Here is a 26,624-nt window from a genome sequence, read left to right as displayed (position 1 = left end):
AATCATTCAATGTGACAGAAGTGTAACCCTTCCATAAATGTCTGCAGATTTCAGTTCTGGATTATCATGTCAGCATGTGAACCATTCAACAAGACATCATTGATATGGGCTTTTGGAACCGAAGGCCTACTTGTGTAGCCTTGATGACTGCATGACACAAAGCTTTACACCTCGCCTGACATTGGACTGTTGATGACTGGAAACATGTTGCCTGGTTGGACAAGTCTCATTTCAAATTGTATCGAGCAGATGGACATGTACGGGTATGGTGACAACCTCATGAATCTATGGACTCTGCATGTCAGCAGGGGACTGTTCAAACTGGTGGAGGCTCTGTAATCAGATAGTGGTACAATAAGTACCCTCCGCCACACACCGTAAGGTGGCTCGCGGAGTATAGATGTAGATGTAGATGTAATGGTGTGGGGTGTGTGCAGTTGGAGTGATATGGGTCCCTTGATACATGTAAATATGACTCTTGACAGGTTGCATATACGTAAGCATCCTCTTTGATCACTTGCAGCCTTTCATGTCCATTGTGCATTCCAAAGAACTTGGGCAATTCCAGCAAGACAGTGCAATACCCCAGATTTCCACAATTGCTACAGAGTGGCTCCAGGAACACTCCTCTGTGTTGAAACACTTACGCGGCCACTAAACTCCCCAGACATGAATATTATTAAGCATATGTGGGATGCCTTGCAATGTGTTGTTCAGAAGAGATCTCCACCTGCCCATACTCTTACGGATTTATGGACAGCCCTGCAGGATTTATGGTGTCAATTCCCTCCAGCATTATTTCGGACATTAGTGGAGTTCATGTCACGTCATGTTGCAGCACTTCTGCATGCTCATGGGGGCGCAGTGCGATATTAGGCAGGTTTACCAGTTTCTTTGGCTTTTCTGTCTATTTTATTCCTACCTGTAAAAACAAGGAGTGAATATATAAAGATGAAAGTGTCATTGCCACTATCGGAATAGCCCAGTCTCTCTAGAAGAGGATGGTAAACACTTATCGTTTCAAGAAGAGGGCTGAAAAGAGTGACATTCAGCTGAGGAAAAATGATCACTTGGGCTTCCTACTTTGCTAATGACAACATGTAAGCACACTAGTCAACAATTTGTGCTATCGATGAACTTGAAATGGCTTCAAATTTTTTGAATATTTGATGCCACCACATGTGATTTCACTTTATTTCTGTATTTGAAAGCATAGTGGTGATGAGGAACCCTTGAGATGGGGGCCAAGAAATATGCCGAACTATCAGAAGACATGGAAAGGGGGAGGAGTACAACTTTAGGAGTGATTTCGAAGAATGAAGAAACCTATTGAAAGCAGTATAAATTATTTTAGGATATTAAAATAAAGACGTCTATACTGCAGAACTTTCCTAGCACTGTACTTGTCTCATAGTGGTGAGAAATGGCCTGCATTCAGAAATAGTGACCTGCTCTATGACAACAAGCTGGGTTCCCAATAGTGTTCCTTGTGCAAACCCAAGCCACACTCGTTACACATGCTATCCCAAACACCATACTGAAGTACAACCAGGTATTTTAATTATCACTTGATTCTCCTACATTTTTTATTCAGTTCATTATCATGGATGGAGACACATCAGCTGTCATAGATGTAAATTTTCATCTTGTCATACAAAAATAATAATTGTGCAATAATTTCATGGCAGATGATAATAGCTGTAACTTTTAAACAGTGGTGATGAAGTGTAAACAAGGAGAAGGCAAAAAATACAATGTTCAGTCAGACCTTGACAGGACTTCCAATCAGTTGTGTTCTTTACAAAATGTAAAAATGTTGTAGCATTTGGCTATCGTTGTGTCATAGCTGAAGTTAGCTGTGTCATAAAATCATTGAGAGTAATTATTGTTGTGGCCTGAGCCTCAGATAGACGACCATAGTCATGCAACGGATATGTGGACCTCCCACCAGTGTAATCCTGCAGCCAAGCACTGCAGTATTGCAGAGATCAAAAGTGTTCTGCCATTAGTGGTTGACTGGGTTGCTACATGGTGTAGCACAACCTGGTGTGTCCACAGTTCAGTATGCAGTCCAGCCTGCATGCGACATACCATTCAGGGCCAGAGAAAATATAAATGCTCCAAGCTCAGCTTCTGGCATTGTGGATTTGACCAGTGCAATCTCCACATCAGTCTTCGGTTGAATGCATGACTAAGTTTCATCAAGCAGTGTTAACAAGTAGGTGAAGCTGCTGATCTATGAGCCACCAGCTACCTCTGATGATTTCAGGCTTCGAACAGGACCTGTTTGGGTGAGGCCGTTCATTGGCCAGCATTGTCTGATACACCAGCTGGGTTTCCAGGGCGCGCGTGAGTTCAACTTAGGGTACTTGCACATTTCTACTGGATTCCATGGAGTGTAGGCAGAAGACACCAGTAGCTGGCCTTTTTGCACAACAGAGCCGCCAAACTACTTAGTTAGTGAGGGCACCGTCACTGCCAGCTGCTGCTGTCAGCATTTCACTGGAGACGTCACCTGCTGCGTAATAACCATGATCAGCCCCTGAGCCACCATCATGGGTGTACTGTGTGAGAGTCATTAAATAATAATGTATGTTCCTGTTGAGTAAGTTTTCTTGACTCTGCACTTTGCATGGTACTGGAGAACACATTCCACAGTCTACCACACTCACAACTCTACAGTAAAAAAAAGACAGCCTGTAACATAGTATTTGGGCCATACAAAACAAAACTGTCAGCTAGGTTGCTTTGTGGCTAAAATTAGGTGCAGACTACATTTCATTGTTAATCCATTTCTGCCTGAATTAATTTTCATTTCTGAATTTTACAAATCAGATATTTCTTTGTTTATTGTCATTAATGAAACTTACAGCAGCAAACTAAACAAAAAAGTAATTAATAATGTGAGGGAAATATGGTGTGACATATATGTCACGCTAGGCAGATCATACATTATTAGTGAAATACATGACAGTAAATAAGATAAAGCAGTGCATGTCATTTACACTATGTTTAGGCAACAGCATTCATTTTCTGCGATACATTACAAAACGCTCTATGCACTAACCTGCATTACATTTGCTGCATATTGTTCTTGGAGTTCCTTTGCAGTTTTGTGCAGCACAGTCTCTTCTTTCTTTCTGTGACTCCATAGCTACCAGATGATTTATTTCATCATATTCGATGTCTTGCAGCACTCTGCCTTGATATGGATTACCTACAGGACCTCTAGGGATCGTTACATTGGAAGTCGCATAACATTTCACAGTGTAGCATGGAAATTGCAGTTGTTGCATATTCATACCTGTATTTCTGTAGAGAAGCCATGCATTATGTAAAGACACATACAGTAGCCATATAAAAATTGGCCACCACCATTCTTTTCTCTGATGCTCACTGTACATAACGCTACATTTTCATCCAATCGGTCAGTTCCCCACATATTTTTGTTGTTTTCTCTGATAACATGTGGTCACAGTACAACTTTTCTATTCTTCTTTTGTCTTGAATATCAGTTCACAGAGCTTACTGGATTGATCCCATGGCTGGTCGAAGCAACTGCTGCTGCAGAATTATCTAGCCATCTGCTAATAATCATATCACTCTCCTTGCTGCTCTTCTAATCAAAATCTCTTCTCATATTCCTTTTGGACCTTGTCTTAGAGGGTATAAGTTGACATTTGTTAGGCAGACAGTTGTCACGAATAGTGCCAGTTGGGCCATAATCTCATTCTTTTAACTGAACCAATAATGTTGGCGATGTAAACATATTGTCAAAATAAAACCTGTAGGGCAGATTTTTACTTTTTTCAGGTAGTGAATCAATCATTTGAACCAGAGGTGCAGCACATTTTCCAAGTGCTTCCTTGTACACTTTGTTCCTTTGTGGATCGGTTCCTTGGTATATTTGAAAATCCACTAGATAACCCATGTTTGTGTTTAGACACCATGGTTTGTACCTAAATATAATGGGTTTACCTTTCAGAAATTATTTGCATCCATGCTTCGCAAAACACTTAATCATGTCCTCATCATAATCCAAATCTTGCCCAGCCTGAAAGTGGAGAGAGAACACTTTTCTTAACATATTTGTAAATGGATGAAGTTACCAAATTTTATCATTTACATTGATTTGTGTGTTATCGCATGAGTGAATGAATCTCATAATTGTTTCAAATCTGTCTCTTCTCATCATGTTGTGCACCATTTCATCTCTCGTGTGCAACCCTGAATCCCAGCAACATCTTCTGCTAGGTGGAGGATTATAGCCTGAGAGAATTAGAATTCCTAGAAAACTTTTCATCTCTTCATGTGTAATTTTGGAATCTGGGCAGTTCTTGAACAAAGAATTTTTTTTTAATTCAATTCTGAGAAATTTAATTATTTCATATTTCCAAAACAGTTCAAGGTAATGAACTGGAGACAACCTTCTGTATTTATATTATCACTCTCAAGAAATAAAGTGTTATCGCTTTGCAGGTCCTCCTTTCTCTAATCTCTTGTTACAGATTTGGGATCTGTAGCTTTTCTGTTTAATTGAAATGAGATTTCCTGATTTAGCATCATGAGAGCAAACAGTCTCAGGTTCACCAAATAACCTGTTTTTGTTGCCGGATACTGCTTCTGCACCAACATGAAGTTGCCTTTTTCTAAGATTATCTATCTTTCCACCCTATCTTCTTCACCAGAATTTTCATTCAACTCCACATTAGCTCCAGCAAGCTCAGTACCTCCTCCTCCTCCTCCTCCTCCTCCTCCTCCTCCTCCTCAAGACTAGCCAGGATTTCATGCACAGACAGGCTTCTGAGAAAGAAGGAAGCATTATATTGACTGTTCTGCCTAATGTAACATACATGTGACTCACATTTGATAACTGAATTTGGAGCCATAATAATGAAGTGAATTTTGTGGATAACCTATAATATAAATTTCAACACTTTTAACATTATAATTAAGCAAAAATTTTAAAAATTGTGTGGTATATTGCTTCAGAAAATAGTTCGTACTTCTTATCCCAAGACATAATCTTATTCAGTAGGCTAAAAGTTGTCAGCAACTGAACAACCAGACACTGTCCTCTACCTGCTTTCTACTGGCAGAAACCCGCTTAAATATCAACAGTAGAGCTTCCTTAACTGAGAGACATGCAACAGCAGGCATTTCAAATGCATGCATTGTTTGCCAACAAGAGTAAAAAACAATGGTAAAATGTTATGTGATATACAGAGTGATTATAATTAAAGTTAAACTTTCAAAACGCTGTAGAAATAACACCACTGGTCAGAATGACATCCAATTGCAATGGAATATTATTGGATATGCAGGAAAACATATGGCAGAAGAAGAAAAAAGTGTAAAAATTGATCAACAGATTGTACTATATGTGTCAGAATACATAAATGAAAACACCCGCTATGTGCACAACCCATAGAAGTTGGTATAAACATGCCGGGTTCATGACTTTTTCCCACTTTCGTGTCTGTGACATTCGCCATGACTGTCTCAGTGCAGGACCGCGCTCTGCTTGTAAAGCTGTATTACAAGAATGACGACTATATACACATCATTCTGCAGAAGTACAGGACACTGAAAGGTTTGAAAAAAGGCATTGGTCCGATAACTGCCGTGGGTCTCGATAAATGATTCAGAAATTCAAAAAGACGGGTTATTTTGATGTGCAACCTGGTAGAGGAAGGAAATAAATTGATTCGACATCAGTGGGAGTGGCCACAGCAATGCAGGAGGAGAGAAGTGGTGGTGTGCAAACGTGTAGTGCACAGAGAATTGCCCAAACATTGGACATACCCTTGAGCACGGTGTGTAAAATCCTACGAAATATCCTTCTTTGCTATCCCTTCAAAATTAACCATTCGCACAAGTTGCTTCCTGTTAATCTGCCAGCAAGAGAGACCTTTGCTTTAGAATTTCTTACTCACATGGAAGTGGACAATGATTGGTCGTGAAAGATTTTGTGGACAGGCAAAGCCCACTTCCATCTGACCGGATATGTCAATACACAGAATTGTCGAATATGGCAACGGAAAATCCACACGCAAATCAACCAGTACCACTTCATCGTGAAAAGGTCACTGTTTGGTGCGGGTTTATGGCATCATTCCCATAGGGCATATTTTTTTGAAGAGACAGGTGCTTCTGTTCCTGTTACCTGTACCGTCACTGGTAAGCCTTATGAGTGTCTTTTGTGCAGCCACGTCATTCCAGCTCTCCAACAGTGTGGATGGGATCACTTTTATGCAAGATGGTGCACCTCCGCATATTGCAAATCCAGTTGAGCAGCTGCTGAAACGCCATTTTGGAAATTCTAGAATTTTCAGCCACCATTTCCCAACAGCGTGGCCATCCTGATCACCTGATCTTAATCCGCGTGACTTCTGGCTATGAGACTGTGTGAAAGATGTTGTGTTCAGTGTTCCAATTGCAAACTTTGTTGCATTGAAGGCACACATTGCGCAACACATTCTGAACGTGACCCCAGAAACACTTCAATCAGTTGTGGAACATGCTGTTTCTCGATTTCAGCTTGTTGCAGAAAATGGTGGACAGCATATTGAACATGTTTTGCACCAATCACATAGAAATTAATAATCCAATTTGATTTTGATTGATGCTTTGTATGTGGTTTTTGGCCTCAGGATAATTAAAAGCCGATTTTGCCCTTCCAATGTGGATGGGCTTATGTCACTAACAGTGTCACACCTGTACACTCATGCACACTGAGTAGTACAGTTTGTTTAATGTCAAACATACATCTTAGGCATTTTTGTATAATTTGTCATTTGTAGTAATCCACTATTAAATTATGATGCTTAGAGTGCCATCTATTGCTATTTTCCCCCTTCTCCGATAATATTCCGTTGATGTCATTCTGACCAGTGGTGTTACTTCTACAGTGGTTTGAAAGTTTAACTTTAATTGTAATCTCACATGTCACAGTAGGCAGAAATGGGTTAAGTTCTTGGAAAACTACAAAAATTATGTGACAGAGTATGATTATAAACAGCTGTATAGTGCAGGCGTAACAGAGCATCATGGTCAGTGACAAAAAAAAAAATTGAAATAAATGGTAATGCAGATGTTCACCTATTTAGCAGACTTGTGTAGATGTGTAAATGTGTTATAAAAATGGTCATATACCGTAAATAGCAAACACTCGAAGAAGAACCGTCTTTATGTATACCGGGAAACCTGACCTGAATAATTACACACTTATTTTTATTTTAGATATAATCACATAATGTAGCATCAGTCATAACTAGTTTTAGCCATGTGTTGCCCATCTTCAGATATTACATATATGTTTTAAGGGCACTTAGTGAACAACAACGTACAGTTCACCAAAGACCCCCTATAACCTGTAGAATCTGAAAATGAACTGGCTGAAATCAGTTATGATTATTGTCATCATATTATGTAATTCTGTCTTAAAAGACTTGTATACCCAAAGAAAAATGTCTCTTAACTTGCAGCAATCTGCTTTGACAACTACAAGGACATACTGAAAAAGTAATGCCTCCAAATTTTTTATTCTGTTCTCAATACTGGTTGAGGTATTACATATCATTTGTATTACCGTACTCAATCGACAGAAGTTGCAACCCTCTGTTCTTGGGGGCTCCAAATTGTAGTGTGTACCATGGCGGTGTGTAATGTAATTATGTCAGTGTATTGTGAGGCCTTGAAAAAAACTGAAAGCATGTGAATTGGAAGAATTTTTCCACGCATGGAGCACCCTCTTCTTCAGTATGACAGTGCCAGACTACACATGAGCACTGCAAAATCTATAACAGTTCAATGTCTTGTGTTCACTGTCATTGATCATTCTCCATAAAGTCCCAACTTGGCCCCATCCAATTTTCATCTATTTCCAGAACTTAAAGAATACCTTCGAGGACTTCACTTTGATAGTGATGAAGTGGTGCAGTGACTGCATCAACAACTGGTCTCTTATTTGGAGAAATGTGTTCATCACTGTTGATAGAAGAAGAAAGATATAGAATGTTAATGAAGTTCGTTTTATTTAAAAAGCTTCAAGAGTTTTCACATAAAAAATTTAGAGGCATTACTTTTCACCACATCCTCATAAAAGAAATGATTTGCAGTAAGAAATCTTAGAACATCTAGGATCCCATACTTACCACCTCTTCAAGAATTATCAAGACATGATTAGAGTTGTTACGTACTCACCAACATAAAAGCAGTCACTGTTTACCAAGCCATGTATGAATTAAGTGAGGAGAAACTTCAGTGTCTCTCAACATACAAAGTACCTTCTGGCTCAAAGATTGCAGAGTAATGCAGCACTCCATGTCTGTATATAATCATAGAATTTATGTTAGGCATGTCCAGATGATGTTGCACATGGCCTTCCTCATTTTGTAATTCCTTGAACATATCATCATTATGTGAAAACTCCACAAACTGGGGAAATATGAACACTGAGTTACCTTGCAAAGTCAATTTGGCTTCGGTCTACTTTGATTTCCTTCTGTTTCAAAGTAAAACTTATGTGATTATGCACTGAGTCAATGTATACATTGAGAGAGATGTCAGGTTGTACGTTGCCCTACATACACAACAGTATATCTCTCTTCATTTTTCTCTGGAAATGAGTAGCAAGTATATGCCAGTGTGCAGTTAAGATTCTAAAGTTTTTTGTTTCTAATATGGACGTGAGACAAAGCCAGATCTGTGAACTCTGATATGACAGAGTGACAATTACTGTATTTGCTGACAGAGTGTAGCTATATTGCAGAGACAGTGAATATCTTATGCGGTGCCGGGTCCATAGACATTAAAAGCTAGCAGCAGACCCTTTGAAAGAATCTGACAGAGCTAAGATAAACAAGATTTAAGAGTGTATTTAAGTGACAATGATGCAATTTAGATTGGAGAGCAACAGACTGCTCTGAGTAATGTAACAGTATTATTGGGAGGAGGGGGAAGAAAGGTGAGGAACTTCCATTGCAATATGTGAAGGAATCATATCGGTAAAAACAAGACTTTTTAAGTGGTCTAATTACCAAAATTTAAGCACAGAAAAATTGTGTTGTAGGTTTAGTTACAAGATTAATATTTCAGTTTGTATTGAAATGAACAAGGAATATTTAACTGTAGTTGTACCAAGCTGTTAAGTAAACAGAAATATTTTCTCTAGTATACAAAATAAGTATGATTGCTGCCACAATTCCTTTACAGTGTCACTACAGCCAGGTTCAGTGTTGGCTGACTGAACAACACACTACTGCAAGAGGCAGACTGCCAAAAAGTATCACCTGGTGGTGTGGGCACTATTTGTATGTGTTAACTACGGTAGATCCACTAATTAATACAGAGTTTTTAAATATCTGTCCCGAAGTGTGGTGGAGAGAAGTGTAATGCTTTGCCAAGAAAAAAGTCACAGTGATTTTTTTCAGAAGCCTTAGACTATATTAATCTTGATATGTACATGTCATTTGGGTGGGACAGCTCGCACATGTCATATTGATTTAGGTGCTCCGATGCCAGTTGAGGAACTATGATAGTGCAACAAATTAGTGACACAAATATACACTTTATTGTGCCGTGGTATTTAACTAAAGTTGTACAGCGACTCATTGGATGTGCTTGTGGACAGATGGCAACTAAGCAGTGGTCTGAATACAATGTCAACAAGACTATGTCCTTCCTGGGCACCACACTGTCAATCACTGTAGTAAACACTTCTCCCTATGCGAAGGCTATAGGCGACTCCACTTGTAGACTGTCTCGCAGTCTGATCTCCACTATGAACTGTAGCTATGAACAGCAACCCTGGAACTCTGTACTAGAGCTGTCATATGCCAGTGCCAAACATTACTGTCTGTTGCTGCCTGTGGCCACTTGAAAGTCCAGCTCATTGGCAGCAGTGTGGAGGTTGCTGTTTGGGCTGCACTTTTGGTTGTAGGTGAACTTCAAAGCACTGTCCGAAGCACCAGTCTGTTTCAACATGTCAGCTTTGGTTGCGTCCAGTGGCAAGGACACAACAAATCTGTCATTAACTTCTTTTTAGTTTATATAGCAGTATCCTTGTTCAGTTATCTTCTCTTTCTTTTTCAAGTAATTAGTTATTTTGCAGGAATTTCAGACTTTTTGTCATGCAACAGCCTATTGCTGTCACACATGATCAAAGTGAGCATTACCTGTATGTATCCTGATATTATTTACCAATGATTACTGTGATAAAAAACTTTTGCTCATAGTTAATGGAATCCCATGATTCATCATCATCATCAGCTCACAGCATTTTAAAATGATAACTGGGTCACTTGGTAAAAATGAGAATCAACAACACTGTTGAACACCCAAAAAGCACACCATTAACCAGTCACGCCAAGAAACGCTGAGAGATCACTCTTGATGATGTTTGAAGTAGAACTAGTGCACATATGTTGTTCGATGAAGAAATTTGCCGCAGTAAAATGTTTTGTGTCCTAAAGGAAAGATACACCATGAATCAAGATACATGTGTTATGATAAGGTGTTATATTTAGAGTCAAGACTCATTTCAAAATATTTTGTATCCTGAGCATATATAATAATAAAATATTTATTGCAAATATAGTCTATTTACAGACAAGTATTAATTCCTTTAAACATGTGGAAAATGACGATGAAGCCTGATTGGCAAAGCGAACCATAGTTCTGGTTGTAGAGGGAACAAGCTTGACCACATGATTAAGCACAGCTATGTTCAGTTCCAACTAGTACTCATTGTTACCTTGCAGTTCAAGCACAAAAAGCAATCACAGAAGATGCCTTTGTGGGCAGCCATGATGACCTGCTGTTAAAGTCGTTAAATTTACAGACGATGAGAGGGAGGATGGAGTGACAGTGGCGATGGAAAAAGTATCAGAGCATGGAATCATTTGTTAAAGTTGAGTAAATCAAATATGTACAAATTAAAGTGGGAGAAAACGGTTAGCAAAGTGCACACACCAAATACCCCACTGACAATATGCATGCATATCCAATGCTTCACAGCAATTACTGCTATATGAACAGTAAAAATTTATACCAAATTTCTAAAAAATTCACAGCTTTTGTCACATGGAACTGGACACCAAAGACAGGAAGGAAATGCTGAGAAAAATTATTTGATCTGTGGAATTTGGTGTTAAAAGGTGCCAGAATGAATGAGTTGTCATCTACAAACAATATGACATAGTAAAAAAAAATACTACTTTACATTTTTTTATGAAAAAATGATACATCAGAATTAAAGCAGTCTCTTTTTTTTAATTCTGGGAAAATGTGGATTCATGCGTATTACAATATGAATAATTGTTGTCAAAATATGGGAAGAGTACTGATGAACAAAAGCACCGGCGAATATTAAATTTTTGAGGTATGCAGGTCATTGTCATATAAAACATAGCATTTGACAGCGCTCCAGTTGTAAGAAATCTATGCCATTATTTCCTCCCCTTCACTTCTGTTGGGTGTAAACATGGCAGTGCTTCCACCATGCCAGGGCTTCAGTTTGCTTTGCTGTGCAATAACTGTTGCTGCACTAGGGACAAATCAGAAAAAGGGTGAAATAAACTACATACTGCACTGGAATCCTAACCTGGGCCCTTGCCTTTTTCAGTTACCTCCTTAGTTACTTACACATATACCTCACCTGTACAGTCCAGCAGTAACACTCTCTTACCTTCCAAACTTGATAGAGGTTCACCAGAATGAAATTTTGGACTACCACCACTGAGCAGAAGGATACGGTGGATAATGGCTTAGCTGCAGCCTAAGGATTGTTTCCAGAATTACTTCTTCAACCTGCAGAAGTAAGGATGGGTTTCAGCACACAATGTTAGTCTGTCAGAAAATTTGATAACAGTTTGTGCACTTTACTGAATGAAGAAAGATTCATTCTAAAGAAACTTTGTCAGATATGTAAACTATATTTCAGTGATACAGCACCAAGTTTAATAAATTGTGTACTTGAGTGATACCACTTATCCTTTTTTTTTCCAGAGCATTCAACAGCATATGGGTGAAGAAAAACTACAAACCTTTATCAACTTTGCCTTGCGATACATGGCAGATATAAAATTACCTGTCAAACGAGGTACATTTATTGAATTTCGCAACGGTATGATCAATGTCAGTCCTGTGGGAAGAAGCTGCAGTCAGAAGGAGCGAGAGCAGTTTTTTGAGTATGATAAAGAGCATAAAATACGTGAAAAATTTATTTCAGTACTAAGAAAGCAGTTTCCTGACTTGGGACTGGTCTATTCCATTGGTGAGTTTCCGTAAATGCTGCTGTTTATATACATTCTAGAGTTACATCAATCTGGATGCACTACTTTCAGAAATATGAGAAAATATTATCGTATTATATTCATCTTTTAGTTTCAGAAGTCTGAGTAATCAATAAATACTCAGCTAGCTAAGTGGGCATGTAGATGTGTAACAATACTGTTAGTCTAATCAGCCAAAACTTCACTTGATGACAAAAATTTTAGAATCTAGCATAGCAACTTATGTAATGTAGGTTATTGCAGTGTATAGCTAATTTCCTATCTGATGAGTCTGAATGTTGCAGAATATAATAAATTCAAGTGCATGACCCTAAAAATTGCATACAAAAAACTGTCTCTTTCTTACCACTTTTTTCTTATGTTTACTATAAACCAAGTAGTTTCACCAGTGAGAAAAGTTTCTCAATTGTCCTTTTCATGAGTCAAATAAAAAAAATTTGTTCCCAAACAGGCCATGAAGGCCCAACAGTACCGAGCGGCCGCTGTTTCATCCTCAGCCCACAGGCATCACTCGATGCAGATATGGATGGGCACGTGGACAGCACCCACTCTCCCGGCCATATGCCAGTTTACGAGACTGGAGCCGCTACTTCTTGATCAAGTAGCTCCTCAATTTTTCTAACAAGGTTTGAGTGCATCCCACTTGCCAACAGCAGTTGGCAGACTGGATGGTCACCCATCCAAGTGCTAGCTCAGCCTTGACAGTGTTTAACTTCGGTGATCTGACGGGAACCGGTGTTACCACTGCAGCAAGACCATTTAAGGGGCCAATTGGGGATGGAGAACTGGGATGAAAACGAAAATGAGTGGAGCTACAATTATGTGTCTTAAGTTGTTTGCAGAAAGTAATGCTCAGTAGTAAATGAATTCATAATTGGATTCAACTCTTTCCAAAACACGATTCCCCCCCCCCCCCCCCCCCCAAGCAATCAAGTCTCTCTTCACTGTTTCTCAGTTCATTATTTATAACTTCATTAGAGATTCGTAGTTTCTTAATCATGTGCCTGCTTTCCATACTTAGCCCTTAATGGGTAAAGTTGTTAAGGCCCCCATTATGTGTGGAAGTATTCTTTCTCATACATCTGCATTCATCAGGCTAGGTAATATGCTGCTTACTGAATTCTACAACGTAACACTTTTGTTTTTTTAAAAGATAATGATTCACTTGGTAGAATGCCATGAGAGGATAAAGTTTTATCGGTAACAAAGAGTGCCCCCGTTTCCAGTGTCTTCTAACTCTTGATTATATATACAACTTTTGTAACAGCAAGCTGTTGATATGGTGCTATTAAAACATTGCTCATAACACACTGTAGTGAATTTCTATTTAGTTTTATCACTGATAATCTTAAGCTCCCACTGCAGGTCCGTGGGTTAGAATAGGCCGGAGGTATTCCTGCCTATCATAAGAGGGGACTAAAAGGAGTGTCTCACGTTTCAGCCTTTATGTGATGGTCCCCTGTAAGGTTTGACCTCCATTTTTCAAAATTTTCCCGAAGAGCAAGCCAATTGGGGAAGGGCGCCTTATATGGTACGTAGTGTCCCTCATGCGCTGAGACGTCTCTCATCCTTCGTTGACGTGGATCTGCGCTTCCGCTCATTCTCCAGCTGTCGAGTGAGGTCACCCTATTGGGTGCGTTTTCGTCCATCCTCTGTGCAGTATCGCTTTCTGCGCTGTCGACAATAATTGACTTCTTTGCTTGTTTGCACCTGATATCCAGCATGGTAGACAGTCCGTTGTGGTGGGGCTGCCATGTACCATCTTGGTTATAGCCCCCTGACCACACAGGGATTGTTCTGCTGATGCCTGCGCTGTTAACTCCCCACGTATGCCGAGGAGTAGATGTCCGTCACCCTGGGGCATCAGGACTCCCGGCAATGGCCATCCTGCCAGGTGGCCTTAATTGCGGCTTTGTGGCGCCTTTGGGGAGAGCCCCTGGTTGGAGTGGGTGGCATCAGGGCAGATGACACGCCATGAAGAGTAGAATGTCATCTCTTGCTGGTGGTCAAACACCAGCAGTCTCTAAGCGGTCAAGGTCTAACTTCAGTGCTAAGAAATGAGACTCCAAATCATTCCCCTCCCTCCATCCCCCCCCTCCCTCCCCCACCTAGCCACACCATGGAAGGAACGCCAGACTAAGGATGGCAGCAAAGCTTATTCAGCCTGGCATCTCATATGTAGGAGAGTTGATGGGGAATCTTTCTTGTCAATGAAACATCAGTTTTTTGTGGAGCATTTAGAGGACAAGTTATGGGTGGTGGAGGGTTTGTCCAAAATGTGATCAGGGTTGGTCTTGATCAAAACAGCATCCTCTGCCCAGTCATGGGCACTACTAACCAGTGACAAGCTGGGGGATATTTCTGTTTCTATCACACCCCATAAGAGCTTAAATATGGTCCAGGGTATCATATTTCACAGGATCCTTCTTTCGCACTCTGGTGATGAGCTGCATGCCAGTTTAGAGCAGCGAGGTGTCCATTTCATCCAGAGTGCCAGCTGGGGTCCGAGGGATAATCATGGTGCCTTCATCTTATCCTTCAAGGGTGACACATTACCTGAGAAGGTCAAGGTGATGGTCTGCCGCTGTGACATAAAGCCATATATCCCTCCCCCAATGCGGTGTTTTAAGCACTGAAAGTACAGTCATATGTATTTCCGCTGTACTTCCAGCATCACCTATCAGGATTGTGGACGTCCTTTACATCCCAATACTCCATGTGCCCCGCCTCCCATCTGTCTCAACTGCGGAGATCACCATTCACCTTGCTCGCCTGACTGCAGGATTCTCCAGAAAGAAAGAAAATAATGGAATACGAGACCCTGGACTGACTGACCTACACTGAGGCTAAGAGAAGATATGAGAGGCTACATCCTATGCATATGACGTCAACCTGTGCCGCCACTATGACAACAGTTCTACTGTCTTCTGTTCCGCCATGTACAGTTGGCTCTCAGAACTGTCAGACTCCACCTGCCCCTGCCCCTTGATGGTGGGGAGCACTTCCCTCCCTGTTGCTCCTGCACATCCTATTTCAGGAGCAACACCCCCCCCCCCCCCCCCCCCTCCAACCATCAGGGACGTGAGACCCCACTTCTCAGCCAGAGAAGCATAAATCTTCTTTGGCTCCTCTCACCAGGAAGGGGTCTTTTGGGTCACTCCCTTCCCAGGTTCCTACCAGTGGCAAAGCTGACACCCGCCAGTGGCAGAAGCAACCACAGTTAGCTGGTCGTAGGGCTTCACGGTCCTCCTCAGTCCCTGAGACTGAATCTGTGAAGCCCTTCCAGCCAGACAACCTAAGTAGCAGCGAGAGAAACCTAAAAAGAAAAAGACCCCCAAGAACCAAGGCACTACGGTGGCACCCACACCACCACTACCTACAAGCTCTGTGTCTGAGGATGAGGTGGAAATTCTGGCATCCGCTGGGGACCTAGATCTTGCTGGGGCCTCAGACACAGTGGCTGTCAATAACACAGGTACTCATCTGGTGGCAGCAGGTGACCCTGAGGCGTAGACTGCCTCATTGAGTGTTTCATACCTTCCCAGTCTCATGATCACGTAATCCTCCAGTGGAATTGCGGTGGTTTTTTCCACCACCTGGCTGAACTATGGCAGCTGTTAAGCTTTACGCCTGCTTTCGGCATTGCCCTCCAGGAAGTCAGGTTCCCGGCAAAGTGGACCCATGCCCTCTGTGGCTATAAGGGATGTTACAGGAACAGTAGTGACTATAGTAGTGTCAGGTGGAGTTTGCGTCCATGTCCTGAACTCAGTGTGTAGTGAACCTGTGCCCCTTCAAACTCTCTTGAAGCTGTGGCTGTCGGAATAAGGACAACGTAGGAAATAACTCTCTGCAGTGTATATCTTCCTCTAGATGGTGCAGTACCCCTGAACGAACGGGCTGCACTGATTGATCAACTCCCTAAACCTTTCCCACTTTTGGGAGATTTTAACAAACATAACCACTTGTGGGGTGCCACCATGCTTACTGGCCGAGGTAGGGAGGTCGAAAATTTACAGGTGCTCCCACACATTTCAGTGTGGTACATGGCACATATTCAGCCATTGATCTCTCAGTTTGCAATCCTGGCCCTCTCCCATCTATCCACTGGAGAGCACAGAATGACCTGTGTGGTAGTGACCACTTCCCCATCTTCCTATCACTCCCATGGATGCCTATCCAGGTGGGCTTTAAACAAGGCAGACTGGAAAGCCTTCACCTCTGTGTCACCACTGAATCTCCCCCACATGGTGCCATTGATGTTGTTGTTGTTGAGCAGGTCACTACAACAATCATTTCTGCAGCAGAAAACATGATCCCTCGCTCTTTAGGATGCCCCCAGTGAAAGACAGTCCCTTGTTGGTTGCCGGAAGTCACTGAGGCAATTAAAGAGCGTTGGCGAGCTCTACAGTGTCATAAGCAGCACCCTTCTCTAGTGCCCCTAATAGCCTTTAAGCAGCTCCGTGCCCGCATTTACCAGCTTATAAAACAGTGGAAACAGGAGTGTTGGGAGAGGTATGTGTCGATCATTGGATGCCATACGTCACCTTCCCAAGCCTGGACGAAGATCAGACGTCTTTTTGGGTACCAGAGCTCAACAGGTGTCCCTGGCATTAACATCAATGGCGTGTTATCTGCCGAAGCAAACACGATTGCTGAGCACTATGCTCGAGCCTCTGCATCGCAGAACTACCCCCCAGCCTTTCGCACCCTCGAACAGCGGATGGAAAGGAAAGTTCTCTCCTTCACTACACACCGCAGTGAACCCTATAATGCCCCATTTACAGAGTGGGTGCTCCTCAGCACCCTTACACATTGCCCCGACACGGCTCCTGGGCCAGACCAGATCCACAGTCAGATGATTAAACATCTCTCATCTGACTACAAGCGACATCTCCTCATCTTCAACCGGATCTGGTCCAATGGCATCTTTCCTTCGCAAAGGCATGAGAGCACCATCATTCCAGTGCTCAAACCCGGTCAAAACCCGCTTGATGTGGATGGCTACTGGCCCATCAGCCTCACCAATGTTCTTTGCAAGCAGTTGGAACGTATGGTGTCTCAGCGGTTGGGTTGGTCCTGGAGTCACATGGCATACTGGTTCCATGCCAGGGCAGCTTCCGCCAGGGTCGCTCTACCACTGATAATCTTGTGTCCCTTGAGTCTGCCATGTGAACAGCCTTTTACAGACGTCAACATCTGGTTGCCGTCCTTTTTGACTTACGTAAAGCATATGACATGACCTAGCGACATCGTATCCTTGCCACATTGTATGAGTGGAGTCTCCGGGGCCCGCTCCCGATTTTTATCCAAAACTTCCTGTCACTCTGTACTTTCTTTGTCCAAGTCGGTGCCTTCCATTGTTCCCCCCTGTATTCAGGAGAATGGCGTTCTACAGGGCTCCATATTGAGTGTCTCTCTATTTTTTGTGGATATTAACGGTCTAGCAGCAGCTGTACGGCTCTCGATCTCACCATCTCTGTATGCGGATGACTTCTACATTTCGTACTACTCCTCCAGCACTGGTGTTGCTGAGCGTCGGCTACAGGGAGCTATTCACAAGGTGCAGTCATGGGCTCTAGCCCCCGGCCTCCAGTTTTCAGCCGCAAAGTCATGTGTCATACATTTCTGTCTGCATCACACCGTTCATTCAGAACCAGAACTTTACCTTAATGACAATCCACTCACTCTAGCAAAGACATATCGATTCTTAGGACTGCTTTTCAATGCCCAATTGACTTGGCTACCTCACCTTCATCAGCTGAAGCAGAAGTGCTGGCAGCACCTCAGTGCCCTCCGCTGTCTGACCAACACCAACTGCGGTGCAGATCGCTCCACACTGCTGCAGCTCTACAAAGCTCTTGTTCAATCCCCCGTTGACTATGGGAGTCTGGTTTATGGTTTTGCGGCGCCCTCAGCATTGCGTTTACTCAACCCAGTGCACCATGGTGGCGTTCGCCTATCGACAGGAGCTTTTAGAATGAGTCCAGTGACCAGTGTCATGGTGGAGGCCAGAGTCCCTCCATTGAAGGTTAGGTGTGCACAACTGCTCGCCAGTTATGTTGCACATGTTCATAGTTCTCCTGCATATCCGAATTACCATCTCCTTTTCCCAACCATGGCAGTTCATCTCCCGAATTGGCAGCCCAGGTCGGGGCTTACGATTGCGGTTCGTGTCCGGTCCCTTCTGTCTGACTGGAGTCCTTCCCTTTACCACCTCTACTCGAGGTCCATTCACGTACACCTCCATGGTGCAGACCTAGGTCGCAGATTCTTCTGGACCTTTCACATGGCCCTACGGATTCCGTTAACCCTGCAGCTCTCCGTTATCACTTCCTCTCGATTCTCAACATGTACCAGGGCCATGAAGTGGTCTGCACTGATGGCTGCTGGTCATGTAGGCTTTGCGTATGTTCATGGAGGACATATTGAACAGCATTGCTTGCCAAATGGCTGTGTACTGACTCCTTGAGCAGCCTACAAGCTATCGACTGGTGCTACCGTCGCCATCCTTCATAGTGGCTGGCTTCTCCTTTTTATTCTTACGGTCGGCCAGCCATGGTAATCTGCTCTCTTGTTTTGATCTCTTCTACATGTTTGTCGCGTCTCTCTGTGGTTTTCTTGTCCAATTTTGTCCATTTTGGTGTTTGTTACCCTTCTGTCATTCTTGTGGTTTTCTCCTTTCTTCCAGCTGTGTTTTGTATGTTTCGATCATTTTACTCCCACTGTTGTGGAGCTATTTTAATTGGAACAAAGGACCGAGACCTAGCAGTTTGGTCCCTTCCCTCCTCTTTTAAACCAACCAACCAATCTTATGCTTTTCTCTATCTGAAACAAAAGACAATCATTGTACACTATTTATCTTTATTTGTAAATAAATCAGTTAGTTTTGCATCATGTTAACAGTGAATCATGCTACTTTTCACTTTAGGATTTAAGGCTGGGGTAAAATGCCAGCTTCTTCCATGAACTCCACCCAAGCAGTGGTATATTTATGCATGTGTCACAGAACATGCACATTTCTATCAGCAGAATAGCATTTTCATTCCACATCTCCATTCAGTGACTGTCAGCCAGCCACTATCACAACATCTGTCAGAACAGTTAAAGTTATTCATGGCAACAGTGACCACAGAAATCAGTTTTACTGTGAGGAAACAAATCCATGTCAAGTTGTCACTGGGATAAAAATAGACCTGAAGACAAAGTCAGCGGAACCACACTTCAGTAGTGAGAAAATTTAAATTAAAAGAAAGGTATAAAATTATGGCAGTTGTTTGATTTGTGACAGCAAAAGAAACAGCATAAACGATGACCTGAGTAGTCTGTTAAGTTTCTAAATGCAATTTTAAATTTCTATGACCTACTTTCTACACATTCAAGCAGCTGCAGAACCCAGCACTACAGACAATAAAATGGAGTCTGCCTCTGAGAACTATTGTAGCTCCTGTAGTATTTAATGAAGCTCAGAAGGTATCTTTTTTTTGGGTCATCAGTCTTTTCACTGGTTGGATGCCATCCAGCTCATTTTCCAACAACAACAGCCCACCTCTTCGTGTCATAGTGGCACTTACACTGAAGCACCAAAGAAACTGTTCTAGGCAAGCGTATTCAAATTCAGAGATATGTAAACAGGCAGAATATGCCATTCCAGCCGGCAAAGCCTATTGAAGACAACAAGTGTCTGGCCCAGTTTTTAGATGGGTTACTACTGCTACAGTGGCACGTTATCAAGATTTAAGTGAGTTTGAACATGATGTTATAGTCAGCACACGATCGATGGGACACAGCATCTCCAAGATAGCAATGAAGTGGGGACTTTCTCATACAACCATTTCACATGTACACCATGGATACCAAGAATGTGGTAAAACATCAAATCTCCAACATCGTTGCAACTAGAAAAAGATCGTGCAAGAACGGGACCGATGGCAGCTGAAGAGAATCATTCAATGTGACAGAAGTCCAACCCTTCTGCAAATTGCAGCAGATTTCAGTGCTGGGCCATCAATAAGTGTCAGCGTGCGAACCATGCAATGAAACATCATTGATATGGGCTTTCAGAGCTGACAGCCCTCTTGTGTACCCTTGATGACTGCACAGACACAAAACTTTATGACTCGCCTGGGCCCATCAACACCAACATTGTACTGTTGATGACTGGAAAAATGATGCCTGGTCAAACGAGTCTTGTTTCAAATTGTATAGAGCAGATGGATGTGTACGGGTATGAAGACAACCTCATGAATCCGTGGACCCTGCATGTCAGCAGGGATTTGTTCAAGTTGGTGGAGGCTCCATAATGATATGGGGCATGTGCAGTTGGAGTGATGTGTGACCCCTGATATGTCTAGATATGACTCTGACAGGTGATACATATGTAAGCATCCTGCCTGATCACCTGCATCCATTCATGTCTGATGGACATGGGCAATTCCAGCAGGACAATGCGACACCCAAAACGTCCAGAATTGCTACTGAGTGGCTTCTGAGTTTAAAACACTTCTGCTGGCCATCAAACTCCACAGACACAAACATTATTGAGCATATCTGGGATGCTTTTGCAATGCGCTGTTCAGAAGAGATCTCCACTCCCTTGTACTCTTATGGATTTATGGTATCAATTCCCTCCAGCACTACTTCAGACATTAGTCAAGTCCATGCCACGTCATGATGTGGCACCTCTGCATGCTTGTGGGGGTCCTGCAAAATATTAGGCAGGTGTACCAATTTCTTTGGCCCTTCAGTGTATATCCAATGTAATTAATTATTTCTTGGATATATTCCAGCACCGGTCTTCCACTACAGTTTTCACCCTCTACAGCCCCCTCTACCATTCCCTGATGCCTGCACACACATCTTGTCATCCTGTCCCTTCTTTGTGACAGTGTTTTCCACATATTCCATTCCTATCTGAGTCTGCAAAGAATCTCCTGTTTACTTATCAGTCCACCTAATTTTCAACAAGCTTCTGCAGCACTAGATTCTCTTCTTCTCTGGTTTTCCCACAGTCCACGATTCACTTCCATACAAGGTGCTATGCTCCAACCACACATTCTCAAAAATTTCTTCCTCAAATTAGGGCAGTTACTTGATACTAGTAGACTTCTTTTAGCCATGAATGCCATCTTTGTCATTGTTAGTCAGTTTTTTTTATGTTCTCCTTGCTTCACCCATCGTGTTATATTGCTTCGAAGGTAGCAGAACTCCTTCACTTCATCTACTTCATGGTTCTTAATTTTGTTGTCAAATTTATCACTAATCACATTCCTGCTATTCCTCATTACTGTCGTCTTTCTTCAGTTTACTATCAATACACATTATGTTCTCAGCAAACTGTTCATTCCATTCAACAGGTCCTGTACATCTTTCCCACTTAAAATGAGGACAACCAGTATCATCAGCGTGTATTTTCATTGATATTCTTTCACCCTAAATTCTTTTTTCACTCCTGAACTTTTCATTTTATTTCCATCATTGTTTCTGTGATGTTCAGATTGAACAACCAGGGAGAAAGGCTGTATTCCTGTTTTACTCCCTTTCTAATCTAAGCACTTCATTCTTAATTGCTCATTCTCTTTGTTCCCTCTTGGTTCTTGCACATATTGTATATTACCTGTTCTTCCCCATAGCTAACAATTACTTTCTAAAAAGTTCAAACATATTGCGCCAAGGGACAGAAAACTAACTTCTACAAAGATTTATGTGCTCTCCATCCATACATAAATTAATTAATATGGAGATTAAAGGATTAACTTATGTTTCTAACCGAGTTTCATGAGTGTTCGGAGTAGTTTTCACTTAGAAGACCTCTATGAATAATGTCTGTTGGTTTCATAGGTCTCGAATGAGAAAAACTTTTTGGATAATGGGCGTCATGTATGTCACATAGGTCAGGCTTAGAAAATAATAAAACATGTAATTACTGCAGAGAAATTTGGAGTGTGGGTATGAAAGGAGAGCAAGGTTTTGCTTTGAGGTCAACAGTAAAATGAAGCCATAGTAGTCAACTGAACTTTCTTCATATAGTTAAAACTTTTTTTAAATGTGTGTGTTTCAGAACACTCTACATGTAAAATTGTATAACCAGTTAACTATATCAAATACATATGTTTTAGGAGTTGCCCACTCCCAGGCTGGAAACTGTTACTAATTTGTCAGGGTATGTGGCCTTAGGACTTGTCAGGTCTCATTTGATGTAAATAAAAAAAAAAAAGATTAGTTATTACTCAATTTATTGTTCAGTATACATCTCATAGCTTTGGCCTCAGCATGGACCATTGCTGCGTAGGCCATAGAGAAACCTGCTGTCATCAATTGCAGACATCAGGTTGCCCAGAGGTCGCTGTGTCAGCTCACAGCATAGATTGGCAACTTGTGGTCTGGCAAGTTGCCCACACACCAATCTGTATGTGCTTCCTGTGTGGCATATCTGTTGAAAAGGAGGCATGATTGCAGTGCATGTGTGATTAATTCATACACTATCTTGAGAGTGCTCCATCCCTCTCTGATCACTGCCTGTGTAGTCCCATCAGATGGACTGCGGCATTTGGTGCTGGGATGTCTCATGTCATGTTGTCTGCTGATCCCGGCCCACTGGTTTATCCAATTCCAAAGTATCAGAGTAGCTCATGCTGTGAACTGGAATGGTAGTGATGGACCCATGGACTACCCATCAAAGGCAGTTTCAATCCTGGACTCGCATCAGTTATCTGTGGTTATGGTACTGCTGTCATTTCACCACACAGCAAGAGTATGACTGGCACAGTGTGATAATAGTGGAACAATCTTACACAAGATGTTACAATACTATAATTACTATAATCAGAGAATCGAGTGCGAACAGTATGGTCGACATTGAACCTACCGATCAACTGCCTCTAAGTTAGTGTAGGTGTATTTATATTGAACAGAAGAGAGGCTTTTCTGTGTGATATGACTGAATCAGTCCAGTTTATTATAAATGGTTAGCGGTCTCTAGTTCTGCCACATTTGCTTAATGGGTTTGTTACAGTACCATAACAGCTCTGTCAGATCCCTTATAGGCATTGTTGCATCCTACCTAGTGCTGCTCAGTATTACTGAGCCCACTCACATTCATAGACAGAAGTGTCACTGTCACTTTCTTGGTGACCGACTAACCGTGTCAAAATGTTTATGGCTTTCGGCTAGCTTGAGTTGACACATCCCTGTGCTGAAGCAATGCTGGGCTGTGGGGACTTTAAAAAAATTTTGTGCTCCCATTCCTGTATGTTTTGGTGCAGAACACTGTATATGAGAGAGAGAGAGAGAGAGAGAGAGAGAGAGAGAGAGAGAGAGAGAGAGAGAGAGAGAGAGGTAGTGTGGGGTGTAAGAACCACGTACCTCCATCGGGAATGGGAGTGGATGTGAAAATGGTTGGTAAGACCTTACGTCTATGTTGTCTTGCATGACAGATGCATTATGCGGGTTGTATCAGGATGCTTTCCAGGGAATATACATGCAGATGGATATTGCTTAGCAGAGGAAGGGGATAGAGGGAGATCGTGAAATGGAGGGGAAGTTGTAGTTGGTTCACATTGCCTGATAACAGTGCCTGTCTGCAACTTGACAAGCCTTCTTTACGGTAACTGGCAATCTGTCTTTTACTACATTGTTGATATTCCTAATATATATAACCTTATACATATGTGTGTGTTTTAGGTGGTCAGATCAGCTTTGATGTTTTTCCAGAAGGTTGGGACAAGACTTACTGTTTACAACACATCATGAAAGACAATTTCGAAGAAATTCATTTCTTTGGTGATAAAACGTACAAAGGTGGAAATGATTATGAAATATTTAGTGATGAAAGGACTATTGGTCATTCAGTGAAGTCACCTCAAGATACAAAAAAGCAGTTGGAGGAGCTGTTTGCTTTAACATAGTAATAGGCTCATTTAGGAATCCTCTTATCTGTGATACTTGTTTTGGGAATGTTATAGTTACCACTTTGAACTCGTGTATTGGCTTATATTTGTCTGCAAAAAACTTTTAATATTTTGGACACCAGTATGCCAAACAAATTAAAAATTATTTAATATATGTGTATGTCATTTTAATTCAATAAATGACACAAAATGTATTTAATGGTAATGAAATGCTGTGTCCATTTCTATTTCACTTATTTCTTGAATAAAAAAATGTTATAATAATGAGCATCATAAGAGCTATCTTGTTCCGGAGCATATATCGGTATCAGAATAACAATGTGATTTACAGTTGATCATGGAAGGGGATGTCACCATCTTGCCATTATGTGCAACTGTAATATGGCTTCAGTTACAACAGCTGTGTGGTTCCGTACTGATTATGTTCATTCATTTTGTATTTCTGTATAGTATTGAGCTCACTTTTCAGAATTCTAATACTCTTATCATTATCCTAATCAATTTTAACACTAGCTTCATGCAAGGACAAATTGCAGCAATTGTGTCTATACACTGAATTTTCAAGTGTAGGTGAGTGAGCAGAGCAATGTGACAACTGTGTGCAGGACAAAAGGTGTGCTCTGGTTGGTTTTTACTATGGTAGTTGGCCTGTCATGTACCGGCATGCCTCAGGAACAACTGTGCTCAGTTTCAGCTCTGTAGGCCGGCCGGTGTGGAGAGCGGTTCTAGGCGCTTCAGTCTGGAACCGCGCGACTGCTATGGTCGCAGTTCGAATCCTGCCTTGGGCATGGATGTGTGTGATATCCTTAGGTTAGTTAGGTTTAAGTAGTTCTAAGTTCTATGGGACTGATGACCTCAGATGTTAAGTCCCATAGTGCTCAGAGCCATTTGAACCTTTTTTTTCCCCAAGCTCTGTAGCTAGCCTGTACGGTTCTGTTCTGTGCTTTCAAAATGTTTCAGACTATCAACTCGCCCACAGGGATTGAGGTTCGCTCAATGATACAGTTTTTGTCAGCTAGGAACCTGTCTGCTGCAGAAATTCATCGACAAATTTGCGAAGTGTATGATGATACTGTTACGAGTGAAAGCAAAGTGCGTAAGTCGGTACAAGAATTCAATGATGGCCGTGGCTACATCCATGATGAGGTCCGCTCCGGTCGCCCTTCTTTGACTACAAACGATTTGGTGGCATCAGTTGAAGTGAGGATTCGTGAGAACAGGTGCTTCACAATAACAGATATCTGAAACGAATTTCCTGACGTATTGAGATCAGTGCTTTACAACATTGTTTCTGAACACCTAAAGTTTAGGAAACTGTGCTCGCATTGTCTCCCGAAACTCCTAACGGAGGACCACAAAAACCAAAGATTTGAGTGTGTGATGAAGTTCTTGACTCATTATCACGAAGAAGGTGACTGCTTCTTGAGTCAGATCGTAACTGGAGATGAAACATGGGTTTCGAATATCATGCCCGAATCGAAGCAACAGAGCATGGAATAGAGTCACATACACTCGCCTGTAAAGGTGAAGACCAAACAGACTCTGTCCCAGCACAAAATCATGGCATCAGTGTTTTGTTGGTCAACTTCATGCAATGAGGAACCACTATCAATGCAGAAGCATACTGCCAAACCCTGAGAAAGCTATGCAGAGCGATTCAAAACAAAAGACGTGGCATGCTGACAAAGGGAATTGTCCTTCTCCATGACAATGCAAGACCTCGTACTGCAGGTCAGACCCGTTATTTATTGGACAGTTTTTGCTGGGAAGGTTTAGACCACCCACCCTACAGTCCTGATCTTGCGCCGAGCGATTACCATCTGTTTCTCCACCTCAAACAACACCACAGTGGCAACTGTTACAATGATGATGACGACGTGAAAAAGGCAGTGAACTCGTGGTTATTGGAGCAGGCAGTAAGTTTTTATGAAGAGGGTATTTTAAAATTTGTTGAGAGGCATGATACATGTTTGAACAAACTTGGCAACTATGTCGAAAAATAGGGTGAAGTATGTACTTTCTGAAAATAAATTTACTTTTTTAGAAATAACCTATCGTTGTGTACTTATGGTCAAATGGACCTTACTTAAAAAACACACCTCATAGCTGTATTCATCTGTTTATTTCTTATTTGTGGAAGAATGTTTCCCTCATTAAAAATATCAAAATATTTTTTTAGTAACTATCAAGCTATTTGAAAGGCATACTTATCATCTTCCATTTAATACAATATTTATCAATGCCACAATTTCATTGTGTAATGTATAGTTGAATTAAAAGACATCTGATGAACTAAAATTGTTAGCAATGCAGTTAGCCTAAATTCTGTGAAACACTCATTATAGATTCCTTTTTGTGTTTTGTGATTCACTGTTTAGTACAGATGCAATGCATCAGGCAACTGCTACAGTTTAAATTCATA

At 41.7% G+C, this 26,624-nt stretch overlaps 1 protein-coding gene across 3 annotated transcripts in view; it reads left to right on the top strand.

Moving 5' to 3' along the window:
- The window catches only part of LOC126457572 (uncharacterized), a 40,501-nt gene extending 16,105 nt beyond the window's left edge, over positions 1–24,396 (top strand). For all 3 annotated transcript variants that reach the window (XM_050093995.1, XM_050093996.1, XM_050093997.1), the window contains exons 5-6: positions 12,010–12,277; positions 23,976–24,396. In XM_050093995.1, the coding sequence (XP_049949952.1) occupies positions 12,010–12,277; positions 23,976–24,199 (492 nt within the window). In that variant the 3' untranslated portion in view covers positions 24,200–24,396. The remainder of the gene's footprint in view (positions 1–12,009; positions 12,278–23,975) is intronic.
- The last annotated feature ends 2,228 nt before the right edge of the window (positions 24,397–26,624 follow it).

This window comes from Schistocerca serialis, chromosome 2, assembly GCF_023864345.2.
Source record: "Schistocerca serialis cubense isolate TAMUIC-IGC-003099 chromosome 2, iqSchSeri2.2, whole genome shotgun sequence".
NCBI classification, from domain to species: Eukaryota; Metazoa; Arthropoda; class Insecta; order Orthoptera; family Acrididae; genus Schistocerca; species Schistocerca serialis.
The sequence above is the reverse complement of the archived record's forward strand: the minus strand, read 5'-3'. Positions and strand labels throughout refer to the sequence as shown.